Source organism: Neoarius graeffei, chromosome 4, assembly GCF_027579695.1.
Source record: "Neoarius graeffei isolate fNeoGra1 chromosome 4, fNeoGra1.pri, whole genome shotgun sequence".
NCBI lineage: Eukaryota > Metazoa > Chordata > Actinopteri > Siluriformes > Ariidae > Neoarius > Neoarius graeffei.
In genome coordinates, this window is record NC_083572.1 from 50,285,044 (window position 1) to 50,301,807 (window position 16,764).

The following is a 16,764-nucleotide window of genomic DNA, read 5'->3' on the forward strand; positions in this document are numbered from 1 at the left end:
TTGCATACAAGGTCAGCTGACTTGTAGAGTGAGATTTCTCGAGACTGAATGACCTTTCACCCACCGGCGCGGGAGCTTTTGACAGAAGTAGTTCGCGAGTTGTTTTTGTTGACACTTGGGCATTTAAAGATGTCATCCCGCAGCACGAAACGGAAGAAAGCCAAAGACTGTCCGGGGCAGGAGATGATTACTTCTTTCTTTTTCAATGTTGACAGACAATTTGTTACAATTTCCCTCTCAGATAGCCTCAGAATGTCCCATTGGAGCATTTTTCAAAGGCTTTGCATGGCGGGGGGGGACAACCGGCACCATCCCCCCCCCCCGCTTCGCTCCCTCGCCATGGTGAGCGCCCTCATACTAAATTTTTCTAGAAAAAACCCTGTTCATGACTTATAACCATATTTATTGTGGGAATCGAACATCGATCGTATAGTCATGGGCGCGGCCATGTTTAATCACGTTTAAGCCACGTTTACCGCACGTTGCATTGTGGGAAGGTTCCATTGTTTCAACTTTGGTTTCTGAGCACACAATCATGGCGGCCGTGAAGCGAAAGGCCGAGTTTGTGAAAATAATTTGTTCCTTTGAAGTTAAATTTTAAAATATTTTATTGACTTTGTTAAATGTTTAGCATATCCTGACATTGAATGCCATAATTGAGTTGCCATAAATGCATGTTCAGTTATTAACCAATGTCAAACTTTAACTTGAAATTAAACTTTTTTGATGTTGACATTTTTTTCTTGTTTTGTCAAGTTGCCAGGTATCAATGACTTGTAATTTGTTAGTAAAGAGTGTGAGATCAGTATAGCTGCCAATCAAGTATTAAGTAGCCTATTAGAGCATAGTATGGTCTCTGAAATATTTTTTCTTATTGTAGCATCCTAAATAAGTATTACTGCTAGTCTTCTGGTTATTTCAGAGATACTGAAATAATGAAATGTATGAGGAGTCAACAAGTAGACCTTAGAGTCTAGGCTTGGTAATATGAGGATTATGGAGCAGATCTAGAATCTTACATGGGTTTGCTTTTTGGTTCTCACAGGTGCTTAACTTGACAGAAAAAATAAGACCAGTGCTAGATTTTAATTTTTAAAATTTTGTTCATGTAATCTATCACTTACTTTCAACTTGAATGAGTACTATTATCTAATAGGCTGCTTTCTACTTTTTGTCTTCGATACAATACATAGATTGGACCCCAGTAAAATACCTACTGACAGCTTACCAAAACTACTGACAAGATACTGCAAGACTACTGACAGGGCAAATTTGGGGTAAACAGGTCTGTGGATGGGAGGTGTTTGCCATTAAGGATGACAACTTGGCCAACATCCTCTTCTCCCTCACTACATCCACTGAGTCCAGTGCACAGCCTAGGACAGATCCTGCCTTCCTAATCAGTTTGTTCAGTTTTTTCCTCTCTGCTGTTGATACTGCTTCCCCAACAGACAACTCCATAGAATATGGCTGATGCCACCACAGAGTCATAAAAAGATTTCAGAAGTGGACCCTGAACTCCAAAGGCCTTGAGCTTCCTCAGCAGGTGGAGTCTGCTCTGGCCTTTCTTGTACAGGGCGTGTGTGATCAGTCCAGTCCAGTTTATTGTTCAGATGAACACCCAGATACTTGTAGCTCCTAACGATCTCAATTGTCCTTTCCCTGAATATTCACTGGGGTAGGTGAAGAGAACCTCGTCCTGCAGAAATCCACCACCAGTTCTTTGGTTTTACTTGTATTGATCTGGAGGGAGTTCCGTTGGCACCAGTCCACAAAGTTCCTTGTCAGTTCTCTGTACTCACCATCATTGCCATCTAGGATATAGCCCACAATAGCAGAGTCATCAGAGAACTTCTGTAGATGACAGGTAGTTGTACTGTATCTAAAGTCCTCAGTGTAAAGTGTGAACAGAAATGGGGCCAGGACTGTCCCCTGTGGAGCCCCTGTGCAGCAAAGAATGGTGTCTGACACGCAGTCCTTTAATCTCACATACTGTGGTCTGTTTGTGAGAGAGTCCATAGTCTATGAGGTAAGGCGATGGTCCACCCCTGCACTCTCCATCTTACTCCTCAGAGTCGGCTGGATGGTGTTGAAGGCACTGGATAGATCAAAGAACATGATTCTAACAGTGCTTCCTGCCTTTTCAAGATGAGAGAGAGATCTATGAAGCAGGTAGATGACTGCATCTTCCACCCCAATGCCTGGCTGGTAGGCAAACTGCAGGGGATCCATAGCTGGCCCCACCAGTGTGCGGAGATGTGCCAGAACAAGTCTTTCCAGAGCCTTCATCAGGTGAGAGGTCAGCGCCACTGATCTATATCTATATGCGGCGATCCTCCAAAATGGCGGCCTCCAATTGCTGGATGGTGTCTTCATCAATGGCGGACCGTGGTCGCCTGGGAATGGGAGCCGTTTCCACCGATGTCTGACCACACTTGAACTGATGATGCCAGTGCTTGACTATGTCATACGATGGGGAATCCTCCCCATAAGTCTCTTTCATCTCATCGAATGTCTCCCTTGGTGTGCGGCCTCTCAAGTACAGGAACCTGATGACCGCTCTGCATTCAACTGGCTCCATTATCACATTTTACTCCACCTTAGCACTTGTAAAAGAGAAACGGATATGAGTTCAGAGCTGCAAATTTCCATGTGACCTTCCCCTTTATTTCTATAGTTTTGAATTTATCTTTATCTATATACTTTTACACTCACAACAACCTAAGGTACATGTACATAAGAATTTCACTGTAATTACTTGTAATTATATGTGACCAATAAAACTTGAACTTGAGATATGCATTATTATACATGTGCAATTTCAGCCTCCTACAATAACCAGAAGTGGGTCAGGGGAAATCTTTAATGAACATCCCTTGTATATAAATTGTAAATAATATCCAATCACTTGCAACATCTTTTTTTAGTACGATTCGCACGGGATAAGTATTACCTATGGACCTCTGGTAATTCGCAATTACCCCCGCACCTCTGTGTTATTGTGTGGCGCATTCGGAGGGGATAAGCAAAAGTCTGTAATTCACTGAATTTACAGACATTGTGACCGGATGTGTCGTAAGTTCACAGCATCCTGTTTCGTCTTGTAGACAGTAGAGATGGGATTTATGGCTCTTTGATGGGATCCGCATCTTTGTGATCCATTCTTTGAAAAGAGCCATTCAAAAGACTGGCTCATTTGGCTCTTTTTAAATATTTATTCAGTTTTAAGAAGACAGCGTCTAAAAAAGCCAGATCCCTCTGCTTAGACAGTGACATCAATATTTCTGGACATACCTTTTATATAAAGCAACCTAGACTTACATTATTGTAACCCCTAAACGCTCATAAATGACCATTAAAAAAACAATGAGGGCTTCAATGAATGTCCATGCAGAACGGCTTTTCTGTAAAAAAAAAAAAAAAGAACCCACTCAAGAACATAGTTATCAAGAACGCAAGAATATTTTATAGAAAAACACTTGTTTTACAAAAATATTTACGTCTGAGATACAAAATAGATACAACTACAATAAATATAACACAAGAACTAGTTATCACACAAGAACATTAATAGAAAAAAACAAACTTTCTATATTAAAAATATTGAAATTGTAACAAATAGATACAACTAAACAGTCAGATAAATAGATAGTTATAACAAGAACACAAGATTATTTTAATAGGAAAAAACAAACTATTAATGCAAAAAATATATTAGAAAAATAGATACAACTAGACAAACAGATAAATAAATAAAATACACAAAAATAGAACAAACAAAATGATGATAGAATAAATTAAATGAACGTCCGTGCAAAGTAGTTTTCCCACAATATTATCATTTAATATCACACAACATTATAAACTATATACAAAACAATTTGAACTATTAGGCAAACAGTTAAAACTTGAATAAATAAAAGGCAAATGCTGTTTAGCCTACTTCTTGTCCTTGGGCAAAAGCTTTTTCATCTGAAACACAGTACAGAAAAAGAACGACAGAAAGAACGGCTCCCCCAGCTCGAGACTCGGTTCTCATCGTTCATGCCTAGGAGCCGTTCAAAAGAATCGGTTCATTCGCGAACGTCACAACACTAGTAGACAGGAGTTCAAAATGCTTATCTGGTTCAAATACGGGATAGCCTACTACCACTTGCCCCTGAAATGCTGTTTATCAAAATTTCGCCCGTATCCTCCATTATTCACTCCAGAAAAGTACAAGAGACGTGCGTTTAATAATTACAAACACAGACATGCGCATTCACACGGGACTTGTATTACCACTGGACGTCTGTGTTTTGCCGAAACACAGTAGGTAATTCGCGGCGGAATTATTACTTGGCAAATTACGGACATGGCGCATTCGCACGGGACTAAGAACTCAGACATTCTCTGCAATTATTCCGAATTACCAGAGGTCCACAGGTAATACTTATCCCGTGCGAATAGGGCTTTAGTTGTGCTTGAGCAAAAGCACGCATTTATTTGCAGCATACTCTGATATATCACTTTATTAGGAACACCATACTAATACTGGGTAGGTTTTCTCTCAAAACGACTTTAATTCTTCATGGTGTGGATTCCACAAGAAGTTGGAAACATTCCTTTGAGATTCTGGTCCATGTTGACATGATTGCATCCCAAAGATCTTCTACTGGATTCAGATCCAGTGACTGGGAAGGTTACTGAAGAACATGGAACTCTGTGTCATGTTGCATCTCATCTCATTATCTCTAGCCACTTTATCCTGTTCTACAGGGTCGCAGGCAAGCTGGAGCCTATCCCAGCTGACTACGGGCGAAAGGCGGGGTACACCCTGGACAAGTCACCAGGTCATCACAGGGCTGACACATAGACACAGACAACCATTCACACTCACATTCACACCTACGGTCAATTTAGAGCCACCAGTTAACCTAACCTGCATGTCTTTTGGACTGTGGGGGAAACCGGAGCACCCGGAGGAAACCCACGCGGACACGGAGAGAACATGCAAACTCTGCACAGAAAGGCCCTCGCCCTGCCATGGGGCTCGAACCCGGACCTTCTTGCTGTGAGGCGACAGCGCTAACCACTACACCACCATGCCGCCCGGTGTCATGTTTAAAAAAAAAAAAAAAACATAACAGCCTAGAGACTCTATATGAAAATCCCAGGACATCAGCAGTTACAGAAATATTCAAACCAGCTTGTCTGGCATGCAATCGTCAAACTTGGAGATCACACATTTTCCCCAATTCTGATGGTTGATGTGAACATTATTTGAAGCTGTTGCCCTGTATCTGCATGATTTTATGCATTACCCTGCTGTCATTACATTACATTTATATTATATTACATTACATGGCATTTAGCAGGCACTCTTATCCAGAGCGACATACGAGTGCAAAAGTCAAGTACACGAAGTGCTGAACTTCTAGACAAGAGAGTTCTAGTGCCAACTGAACATATGACAACAATATTTGATGTAATATTCTGTTGAAGTATCAATACTCAAACAGCCAAGGAAAAGTACAACTAAATAAAGAACTCAAAACGGCTAACCCAAGGCTAGACAGTATACAGCCTGTGTTGGTCTCGACTGAAACACAGTTACACAGTGGGCAGGGAAGAAGGGGAGAGGTGCAGCCTGAAGAGGTGGATCTTCAGTCTGCACTTGGTGGTCAGGGAGTCGACAGTTCTGACCTCGATGGGAAGGTCATTCCACGGATGGAGAACCAGGACAGACAGCAGTCTTGAGCGGGCTGGGCAGGAGTGGAGAGGAGGAGGGGCCAGGCAACCAGTAATAGCGGAGCATAGGGATATAGCTGGTGTATAGGGGTGGATTAGACTCTGGAGGTATGCTGGCCCTAACCCCTTGAGAGCCTGGTAAGCGAGCACCAATGTCTTAAATTTGATGTAAGCTGCGACAGGTAGCCAGTGCAGGTCGGCAAACAGAGGGGTGACATGGGAAGAATGAGCGAGGTTGTAGACTAGGTGAGCTGCAGTGTTCTGGATGAGTTGCAGGGGTCTGATGGCAGAAGCTGGAAGGCCAGCAACAAGAGAGTTGCATTAGTCCAAGCGGGAGAGGACCGATGCTTGGACTAGGAAATTCAATTTCAACTTTTAAAGCAAACACATGATTAGCTGATTAGAGCAGGTGTACCGGTGTTCCTAATAAAGTGTTTGGTGAGGGCCATATCGCCAGAATTCATAAATTCTGTATGAATCTGACCTCGAAGCATTTTCTTGGCTCAAGGTAGTCAAGTTCTTTCTTGTTTATAATAGTAATTGATTTATTATTAATAATAATAATAATAATAATATGGCCATCTTTGCATTATTACTACATGTTAATACTGTCAGTTAATTCAGTCCCCCAATTATTACCTGTAACCAGGGCACCAAATCCCTATTTCAGCTATATCACCAAATACTGCCAAGGAATGACTGGAATTCAGTGACGTAGCACTATATTTTGTCACATTTAGGAAAATATACAAAATGCACAAAAGTCAAAATTTAAAGATATTTATCTTTCCTGGTAGGTGGAGACAGCAAAGAAAGCATACCATATGGCCTGCAAGGAAGAGAGGCTTGCCTCCAACCGAGAAGCCAACAGCAAGGGAGAAGCATCATCTACTACTGCAGAGCAGCAGAAGAAGATCCAGGAGAAGTTGGACAAATGGAAAAGCGAAGTTCAGAAGGTGAGCCTGGGAGAATGTAGTTGAAGAGAACCACATTTTTGTCATGTTTAATATACTGCAACCCTGCTGTAACAAACTCCTTGGGGGCGTCCAAATATTGTTGTCCCGAAAAGTTTGTAATACTGAAATGGACCCACTTGTCAAACCAAACACTCACTCTTGCATAAAACAAGCCTTCTCACCATGCTTTAGATCAGAGGTCATCAACCCGTCGATCGCGATCGACTGGTCGATCTCGGAGGCTTTCCCAGTCGATCTTGGGGGATGAGGAAAGAAATTGGAAGATTATACAGAAATACACTGCGGTATATCTGATTGGCGTTCATATTACATGTCTTCCGATAGGCCCACTACAGCTTTCCCCCTCTGTGTCGCAGGGTTCTTTTTTTTTTTTTTAACTCCTGCTGCTTACGTCTTGCGTCTCTGAGCGTCTTCACCATGGTGATAGCCTTGCAATACAGTTCAGGGTTCTCCACGAGGGGTTTTAGAGGTGCGGGCCGCCCCCTTTCTGTGATTCCCGCCCCCGTTTAATTTCTGCCGCCCCTTTACAAAAGGAAGCATGATATTGCCTATAAAACCGTGAGGATATAACCTGGCTGTCAGTGTTACTGTAGCTCTTTGGTGTTTCCGCGGAGTGGTGGATCGGACTCGAGCCTGGCATGAACCGCTCCAACGCGCTATAATGACACCAATCTATCACCAGCCAATCAGGAGACTTGATCAAACGCATCCCCCGCCCACCAATCTATCACCAGCCAATCAGGAGAATTAATCAAATGCATCCCCCGCCCACTCGTGTCCGCGTCTGAGACGTTGAATTTTCACAGAAGGAGGGAAGACGTTGACTGAGGCAAGACTGTGTGATAAATTAACGAACGAATAAGAGAGGAATTTCAACATATAGGGCTCAAGTTTGTTACCGTTAAATAAGCATTGCTTGTACAGTAACGATATGTTGTTACAACGCTGACCCACTTTTAACGTGACGAGTACCGACTGTAGCCGCTAACAAATGCTAATTAGCTTGCTGTCAAGTTTTTCCTTTGTCGAGCTTTAAGCGTAAGGTCATGGATGTTACTACTGCTTGTTCCTGCCATAATATGATACGTGATATGAACCTAACTATAAGGCACTCACTGACCGTGTTCAGTCACAGCCATCACATTGACTTGAGTTGCGTGATGAACTGTAACCTCTGTAGTATGACAGCAGTCATTGGTAGTAGTATCACTGCAAGTTCATATTTGTCTTTATTGTGTATGTATGGTTAAAGAAAATCAGTTCATGTTGAATTGAAGTTGTCAATTTGTCACTTAAGTTACAATTTGTGATATATCATCACTGGTGTGTTGTAATTTCAGTTGACAATTTCCATTTTATGTTGCTGTGAAATTAATTAATTTAGTGTTACAATACAAACAAGACAGTGCAACTGATGTTAACAGTTCAGCTTTCTCATTACAATATTATTAGTTGATATTAATAACAATCTGAGTCATTGGTGGTTCATTCATTCTGCTCACTACAGATATAGGCCTATATATTTGTGTATAGTTAATTTCCATTGTATGTTGTACTGAAATTAAGTCATTTAGTCAGCTCTCACAAGAAATTAAAAAGTTGGACCAGGGTCTTAAAGGGATAGTTTGGGATTTTTGACATGAATCTGTATGGCATCCCCATCAATAGTGTCGTGCAAACACACTGACTTACCCCTGACAGCATCCTGTTAGTCCAGTTCTTGTCCAGTTTTGGTCCAGACGAAAGTAGTCTGGCAAGTTTGTTGGGGTCATGAAAGTAAAACGTTTTTCGTCTCAAAACAGTATGTGTTCAAAAGAGTGATATATTTGCATCACAAAACCGTTGCCAAATAAAAAGTCAGACCTCGAAATCGCTTGGCACTATTTTCTCTCCCTTCTTATCACTGCGCGCTGCCGCCAGGTGACAGCCACGGCTGTTTCATTCATTGTTTACTGCTAGCAAAGTTAGCGACAACATGTCTGACTACGACAGCGACGTTGAAAACATTGACTTCATCTCACAGCCAAAGGGATATCTTTATGAACCCGAATATACAGATGATGAAATTCGCCAGATGGAGTTAGAACGGGCAGAGAGAGAAAGGGTGGACAGAGAAGTGGAAGAAGGTGAAGCTGGAGCCGCAGCTTATTAGCGCCGCTGATCTGAACTCCTAATCACTGCCAAACAATGGGAAAGGTGTTGATTCCTGCGCAGATGTCAACATGACAGCGCGCAGTGATACCGAGGGAGACAAAATATAGCGCCAAATAATTGCGAGGTCTGACTTTTTATTTGGCAACGGTTTTGTGATGCAAATATATCACTCTTTTGAACACATACTGTTTTGAGAAGAAAAATGTTTTACTTTCGTGACCCCAACAAACTTGCCGGACTACTTTCGTCTGGGCCAAAACTAGACAAGAACTGGACTCTCAGGATGCTGTCAGGGGTAAGTCAGTGTATTTGCACGACACTGTTGACGGGGATGCCATACAGATTCATGTCAAAAATCCCGAACTATTGCTTTAAATCTTATTCAGTTAAAATTAGGCTAAATAAAAAGCCTCAACTTGAAACAGTCTAGTCTGGATTTCTTTTTCTGTCAACGCTTCAAGGGGTAGATCTTGCTTGCCATCTAGGCAGAGGTTAGGGATCTCGGGCATAAAAAGGTTGGTGACCACTGCTTTAGATGGTCCAGGATATGAAGTTTTGTCTTTGATTGGGAGTATCTTATGTTTACATGTCACGTAATGGAGGCGCCGGCACGGTGGTGTAGTGGTTAGCGCTGTCGCCTCACAGCAAGAAGGTCCAGGTTTGAGCCCCGTGGCCGGCAAGGGCCTTTCTGTGTGGAGTTTGCATGTTCTCCCCGTGTCCGCGTGGGTTTCCTCCAGGTGCTCCGGTTTCCCCCACAGTCCAAAGACATGCAGGTTAGGTTAACTGGTGACTCTAAATTGACCGTAGGTGTGAATGAGAGTGTGAATGGTTGTCTGTGTCAGCCCTGTGATGACCTGGCGACTTGTCCAGGGTGTACCCCGCTTTTCGCACATAATTAGCTGGGATAGGCTCCAGCTTGCCTGCGACCCTGTAGTACAGGATAAAGCGGCTAGAGATAATGAGATGAGATGTAATTGAGGCGGTTGTCCGATGTAATTGCAGGAAGCATGTTTACTTAAAAACGGGCAGACACACAATTCAAAGACGCAAGAAAAAGGCAGAATCATGGAACAGACAATGGTTGCGCGAGGCACAAACAGAATATCAGAGGTAATCACAAAGGCAAAGTCCAGAATATAAAAGCATGTCAAAACCAGTAAAGCAATACACAGGCCAAAGGCTTCGTAACGTGAGGCGCTGGTACAGCGTATGAGCCATTCCACCGAATCGGTGCCATTTCCGTCCCTAGAAAATTATGTATAAATGCACATAAAAATGTACTTTAAAATACATTTCCTTATTACGCAGAATGTCCTGCACATTGATCTGATTTCAAATTTAAGATATATAATTGTAAGGATTAATAAAAACTACCTAAAACACTGAAAAATAGCATGTTACCTGTCCCCGCACTCTAATTTTATACTTAACTATGAAATATTATGATTAAAATCCTTCAGAAACAGTATTTCTTTTGCACTGTGTGACTCCATATCCTATCCATGGTTTAAATATATTTTTTTTTTCATAAGAAATACACATTTTAGTCGTGTCCCTGGGTTTTCACTCAGTCCTGTTACCCAAACATATTACCTCATCTGACAAATTTGGAACATTCCATATATCACATGCTCAACAGGAAGTTACATCAGTTGTGTCTTCTGAAGGCCATGGGAAGACCAAAAGTTAGTTCTCTCATTTACTTTTCTGTATAGTTTATAATTTTTTTTTAACTTTGACTGATAAGGTCAATGTCAACATACTGTCCTGTTACTTAAATTATTTCTTGGATGATATTTGTTTATTTTAAAAATACAGATTTTTTGGTAAATCACTAGAATGTGCCAAGTGTGGTCATGCTCTTAGCGATGATGTCATGTGGCTTAATTCCATGTATAGCTAATCTTGGGCTAAAAACTCCGTCCTGTTACTCATATAAAGAGTATGCAGCCATCTTTGACTTCCAAACCTTGTAAAAAAAAAATAAATAACGTAGCCTGAGGTTGACCAATACACATTTTGAATAGTTAAATGTGTGTTGTTATAATCAGTGTTAAAGATATAACAAATTAAGTTTAATTTGGGAGTGGTACAACAAGCAAATGGCACCCATTCGGTGGAATGTCCCCTATATACTTTGCAAAGTCTGTGTATAGTGAGAGTCCTTATAGGCACGCACTGTGATTTGCGCTCTAATCTGGAACAGGTGCATGGTAATTAGTCCTAATGGCACTGCAAGTGCTTAGAGTGGCCAACAAGTAAGAATAAGAATAATCCATTATTTGTCATGCACACTCAAGTACAATGAAATTCGTCCTCTGTATTTAAGCCATCTGAAGCAGTGAACACATGCATGCAGACACACAAGTGAGCAATGAGCGCACACACACACACACACACACACACACATATATATATATATATATATATATATATATATATATATATATATATATATACACACCCAGAGCAGTGGGCAACTATGCTACAGTGCCTGGGGAGCAGTTGGGGGTTAAGTGTCTTGCTCAAGGGCATCCCATGTTAACCTAACTGCATATCTTTGAACTGTGGGGGAACCGGAGCATCCGGAGGTGTAGACATGGGGAGAACATGCAAACTTCACACACAAAGGCCACTATGGGTCGCTGGGCTCAAACCCAGAACTTTCTTGCTGTGAGGCGACAGTGCTAACCACTACACCACTGTGCCTCCCATGACAACAATGCTTACGGAGTAAAGACTCAAGTGAAACTGCTTTTAGCTTGTAAAAAGTGTCATTTTAAGGGATTTTTTTTTTTTTAAGTCCGTGATTTTCTGTTCTCAAAAATTGTTAGTGATTGACACCTAAGCTAGGCTAATTAATCCATCCATCCATTATCTGTAGCTGCTTATCCTGTTCTACAGGGTCACAAGCAGGCTGGAGCTTATCCCAGTTGACTATGGGCGAGAGGTGGGGTACACCCTGGACAAGTCACCAGGTCATCGCAGGGCTGATACATAGACACAACCATTCACACTCCCATTCACACCTACGGTCAATTTAGAGCCACCAATTAACCTGACCTGCATGCCTTTGGACTGTGGGGGGGGAAACCGGAGCACCCAGTGTAAACCCACACAGACACGGGGAGAACATGCAAACTCCACACAGAAAGGCCCTCATAGGCTGGTAGGCTCGAACCCAGGACCTTCTTGCTGTGAGGTGCCAGTGCTAACCACTACACCACCGTGCCGCCCTAGGCTAATTAAGCCTTTTGTTTTATGGCATTAACACATTGTTAACTTGATTGTGGACTTGATGATTACTTATTTGTCTCTGGTGGGAAGAGAAGCGCATGGCTCAGTGATGTGGGCTTTTTTTTTTTTTAATTTAATTTTATTTTGATTTTTTTTTTTGAAGACTCTGACTCATTGTCACTAAAGGGGGACACAAACCTGGTTCATTATATGCAAAAGTTTGTAGTAAGAGTTTGTTGTAGCAGTGTTGTAGTGAAGTGTCACGGTGGTATAGTGGTTAGCACTGTCGCCTCACAGCAAGAAGGTTCTGGGTTTGAGCCCAGTGGCTGGCGGGCTTTTCTGTATGGAGTTTGCATGTTCTCCCCGTGTCTGTGTTGGTTTCCTCCAGGTATTCTGGTTTCCACCACAGTCCAAAGATATGCAGGTTAGGCTAATTGGTGGCTCTAAATTGACCGTAGGTGTGAATGGTTGTTTGTATGTGTTAGCCCTGCGATGACCTGGCGACTTGTCCAGGGTGTACCTTGCTTCTCACCCATAGTAAGCTGGGATAGGCTTGAGCTTGCCTGCGACCCTATACAGGATAAGCAGCTACAGATAATGGATGGATGGAAGTAAGTGGCTCAAACGTGCTCCAGCATGAAAATACCCCTGGCCACAAAATGAAGACATGATTTGCCAAGGTTGGAGTGGAAGATCTTGAGTGACCTGCACACTGAACACCTATGAGATGAACTGTTCTCCTTGCCTGACATCAGTGCCTGATCTTACTAATGTTCTTGTGGCTGAATGAGCACAAATCTCCACAGCCACCACTGTCGCCTCACAGCAAGAAGGTTCTGGGTTTGAGCCCAGTGGCTGGCGGGCTTTTCTGTATGGAGTTTGCATGTTCTCCCCATGTCTGTGTTGGTTTCCTCCAGGTATTCTGGTTTCCACCACAGTCCAAAGACATGCAGGTTAGGTTAATTGGTGGCTCTAAATTGACTGTAGGTGTGAATGTGAGTGTGAATGGTTGTTTGTGTCTGTGTCAGCCCTGTGGTGACCTGATGACTTGTCCAAAGTGTAAACCCGCTCATAGTCAGCTGGGATAGGCTCCAGCTTGCCCATGACCCTGCACAGGATAAACGGTTACAGATAATGGGTGTTGCAGTGTGCAAATATACATGTCAGCTATTCAAATTTTAGTTGCTAAAAATGTTCCCAAAGCTGGTGTCTTGTAAAATCTTTTTGCATATCGTATCCTTTAATCACTGTATGCAAGCAAGAATTGGTTGGTAGATGAAAACTGATTTTATTTGCTATATATAAAAAAGCTGTGTAGCAGGTTAGACAAACAATCTCTGTAATCTGAAAGTTTATGCAGTTGTTTGATGGCCAAAGAAAAGTTCCCACATTGACAAATTGGGGATTCCTGGTTAGAACAATATCTCTCATTTTTACACAAGAAAATGTACTTCCTTCCATAGAAGTTCCTGTTAGCATCTTAAGATCCCCTGGTTAGCAGTAGACCCCGAAGCAGCCGCCAGGCGCCGCTAAAACCGCCATTTAGAATTTGAGCCGCCGCCAGCCAATAATTTTGTAAGCCAATTTGAGCCGCTATCTAATAAAATTTGGCTGAGCCACTAAGAATTGTGTACATCAAATAATGGGTTTATCCACATCATGAGCTACAAGAAAAGTGACACAAACATGATCAACTGTACACACTAGTAGTAACACAACAGAGACGTATAGGCATACACTGTAGAGATTTAGAACTGATATCACAGCACAGAGAGCCACCACAAGCTTGCCGTTGTGACTACCTGTCTGGCTTCCCGCCCCTCACACCGTTACCACGATACACTGGGGAACCCGGGAACCCACCCAGAGCATCAATCGACTCCGATATCGACGAGATGGCTGCATTCTTTGCCGCTGCTGAGGGAAAGTGTAAAGGTTTTTTTTTTGTTTGTTTGTTTGTTTGTTTCACATACTTCGAGATTGATAAAAAAAAAAAAAGTACTCCACCACTCTACTTTCATCATAGTAAGATAGCTGCCAGTCCTTCACTGGTCATTGCTAGTGAGAGTAGATAGCTAGATGCCTTCCTCGAACAATCCAGATTAGCTTATTATTAGCATTGAACTACAATCTTGCTAGATTTATATTTACAATGAAGTAAGAGACCAGGGGACCTGTGGTAATTTGCTATTTATTCCCCCCATTTGTTTGATCCGTTCGCCCGGATAATATGCCACACAGTGACGTCCAGTATCAGCCATTTGTAGCCATAAACATTTTGGTGGCTGCAGCAGCCATTAAGGTTTTGGCTGAGTCAGCTAGCCAGCCAATAATTTCATCAGCCAGCCATTATCCTGAAAACAAACGGCTTCGGGGTCTAGTTAGCAGGAATGCAGAAGTGCATTGAAGTACAGAGCTTGAGGGAACCTAATACGGACACCTCACGTACAAAGACAAACGCTGACATGCTATTGGTGGCTGCGTCTCATTCTCTGACTTTGAGGTCAACTTCAGCAGAGGATATTCTTTTAGTGTGCTACAATGATGAACTATCAAAGTGTAAAGCAAGAGCACAGTGCAACAGCAGCACTGAATGTCAAGTGGTGCAAAGGACACCTTGGCAAAATTTAAAGTTTGGTGTTTCATGCTATACAAGCTAGACATGTGGCTAATTCATAATCCATGTGGTACATCTACCTGTGTGAGTGATTGTTATTCCACAATATGCTGATCTTACAGACAACTTTTCAAACTACTGGAGTAATGGAAAGAGGGTGCAGAAAATCCCTCTGGCTCAAGTCTCACATGTTGAATCTTTAAAATCGGGTCAGTTACAAGAAAAATAATTTCACATCTGAGCAGACTGTGCAGTTCATAAGCTTGAAGTTTAACTAATGAGCTGCACAAGCCTTTCTGTCAAACTTTAGTGTTGTAGTCAAGACCACCTAAACCATGACCAAGACCAGAGTGTATCAGGACTGAGACAAGACCAAGACTTTGAGGGGCTGAGATCAAGTCAAGACCAAGTCAGGGCAATACTGAGTGAAGACCTTGACCAGACCAGTGTAGGTGCAATTAGTAATTAAGTGATCAATCTCATGAAATCAGTCTCATTAAGTCATTAAATCAGTCTCATTAAATAATACCTTTAATTTTGATGCTTAATAATAAATTACCAACCAGCTAAATTGTGGTATATTCCAAATTATTATGATCACTTACCGTATTACACAACTTATATGCACCTTGGAATTCCTTGAGATTGGGTGGCTTCAAAAATATTGGTACACAAATAAACACACAGTTTCAATAATTAATTTATTATAACAAAGATAAAATTGAATAATGTCAGCAGATATATACATATAAGCAGGCATAAATGGTGTGTGTGTGTGTGTGTGTGTGTGTGTGTGTGTGTGTGTGTGTGTGTGTGTGTGTGAGAGAGTGATGTGTGCGAGTGATTGGAATCTTATCTGAGGTGTGTGTGTGTGTGTGTTATCTGAGGTGTGTGTGTGTGTGTGGGGGGGGGGTCACCACGTGTTTGGTAGCTAACTAAAATGTGTTTGTGAGGCCTGTGTGTGGCCTGAACACAAAGTTAGCATGGATTGCTAGCTAAGGTGGGTCACCACATGGGATTTGAGGAGAACAAAGAGGGGGGGTGTCCACATGGGGTTTGAGAACAAAGGATTAGCTCAGATTTGCTAATTCACTATCTTATAACACTGCTAAATCCACTGAAACCTTGATGAGGTCAAAATATGTGTAAGAATGAAATTAAGAGTGTTAGGAAGAAATAGAAGAAGCATGCAAAACCTATCTATTAAACACAACTGAGAGATCATAGAACAATTATGGAACACAAAAATCAGTGTGCAGACTTACAGTTCCTGAGTTTAAATTCACACTGCTTCATAAACTAATTCCTAAAACTAGTTTTCTGCCCAAAAATTGCCAGTTTTACTCAGTATCTTGCCTCTACACAAGATTATGAAGAGATGTTCCGAGACTTTTGGAGTTTCACCATTGTAGAGCACGTGAGTCAATTCCGTGGAAAGCAGAGGATTTCTTGGTCTGAACGCTTCGTAGTTTGTGATGAAAAGAAGTCTCTAATCAATGTGCACAGCACTTTTAATTAGAAGGAATTCCAGTCGCTTCTAACTTTTAATTAAAATTGCTTTGGGCGGCAGTTTGGTAATGTTACTGATAGACAAACAAAAACTGGTTGTAACTATCTGAGTTTAAAATCGCGCGATTCTGGATTTTTACCGTGGCCAGTGGTAAACAAAGAAATCGCGCTAAATCGTGGATCTTGCGAGAAAAACGTCTTTTCTTGGGTTTTCTGGTGCAGGGTAATCTCTTTGTGTCCGGACGGCTTGAAGTCCAAGATGAGAAAGAGAGTAGCGTGTCTTAGTTTCTTATGGAATCATGGAGGAAGTGACGTAGGTGATCCCGCCCACGCGTGCCGTAGGTCAACGCGGAAGTTGGCTGATGGGAAATGTAGTTCTTAAAGGGACTGTACCTACACCAGGACCAGACCAGTGTGTGCGAAGGGGGACGGGAAGGGGTGGCAGCTTCTGACGGTAACAAAATTTTCAAATTAGCAATGAGTAACCTTTTATTGGCTGCATTTGAAGCAGGGTCCCTACAGTTGAAGCATATCACCACA

The 16,764-nt window shown here is 42.0% G+C and overlaps 1 protein-coding gene across 3 annotated transcripts in view; it reads left to right on the forward strand.

Moving 5' to 3' along the window:
- pacsin1b (protein kinase C and casein kinase substrate in neurons 1b) overlaps positions 1–16,764 on the forward strand; it is an 88,674-nt gene that overhangs the window by 62,599 nt on the left and 9,311 nt on the right. For all 3 annotated transcript variants that reach the window (XM_060919319.1, XM_060919321.1, XM_060919320.1), the window contains exon 5: positions 6,528–6,686. In XM_060919319.1, the coding sequence (XP_060775302.1) occupies positions 6,528–6,686 (159 nt within the window). The remainder of the gene's footprint in view (positions 1–6,527; positions 6,687–16,764) is intronic.